The 1078-nt window shown below is 42.2% G+C and overlaps 1 protein-coding gene across 1 annotated transcript in view; it reads right to left on the reverse strand.

Annotated features, from left to right (window-relative positions):
* LOC101863370 overlaps window positions 1–1078 on the reverse strand; it is an 8936-nt gene that overhangs the window by 3032 nt on the left and 4826 nt on the right. Inside the window, exon 5 of the mRNA XM_013086878.1 lies at window positions 485–550. Within this exon, the coding sequence (XP_012942332.1) occupies window positions 485–550 (66 nt within the window). The remainder of the gene's footprint in view (window positions 1–484; window positions 551–1078) is intronic.

The following is a 1078-nucleotide window of genomic DNA, read 5'->3' on the forward strand; positions in this document are numbered from 1 at the left end:
TAAGACAAAAGTTGTATTTATAACACGTGTAGACATTTACAGCAGACATGTTAGCATTCTGAATTAATCGCAACTTTCTGGGAAGCACACAGTGTAAGCTGCTATTTTATATGCGCTAAAGCACTAACATACTGACAAGATCCTTCGATATCTATGGCGCTGTGCCCATTCACACCTTGGTGAAGTGAGGAAAATTAGAGCAAAGTGCCTTTCCTTTGGACGCGCACAACGTCGAGCTTGAGGCTCGAACCCCCGAACCCGCAACCTCACGTTAACTAGTCCGGTAGCATAACCACTTTGACAAACTTTGACGGCACAAGAAGTTTCCATCTGATTTCAAATGATGTTGCTATTGTTAATAAGAAGTAATCGATAGCTCACTGCAGTCATACAAACCCAGAATCGGCCCCCAAAGACCTTTTTGTCTCGAAAGTTTTTTTTCGTCATCGCCAACTGGTCTCTCCCAGGCTTACGTACTAATTACCTCTCTTTCTCGATTCCTCACGTTTCTCATCTGCTTGTGGAGCCCCAAAGATCAAGACAAAATCCTCTGCAGGGGAAGAAAAGAGGACAAAATAAGTTAAAGACAAACTTCTTTTTTGCACTGCTTAATACAGAGAAAAACTATGACTAAAAGAACAGCAGCAACAACAAAAGCAGCAATAATAGCAGCAATTGCATACAATGACGGGTAAACTATGCTGAGCCCATTATGTAGGTCAAATCACAACCGGGCTCATTCAACAACCTGGGATACTCTGCACAAAAACATCCCTGCACTCCAGTTGACCTACACTTAAAAGCCCTGGGCACAATTTAACTGAACCACTGATATGCAGCTCTTCAAGGCATCGAGATAGTAAAAAAAAACAAAAATAAAAACACTAAAGAAAAACTCAACTACAAAGAAACCACATGCATATGGAATCTGGGCTCACCTCAAACCTTTTCTGCCCTTGATACTGATGAGCCCCATTTCAAGGAACTTCAGTTTACTACTTAATCTCTGAGGCCGCTGTCCAACTCTTCCTCCCCCTCTTACCCATCCCTCCCTCAAAATTAAAATCCACATACCCCC

Source organism: Aplysia californica, unplaced genomic scaffold (assembly GCF_000002075.1).
Source record: "Aplysia californica isolate F4 #8 unplaced genomic scaffold, AplCal3.0 scaffold00516, whole genome shotgun sequence".
In the NCBI taxonomy this organism is placed as follows: Eukaryota; Metazoa; Mollusca; class Gastropoda; order Aplysiida; family Aplysiidae; genus Aplysia; species Aplysia californica.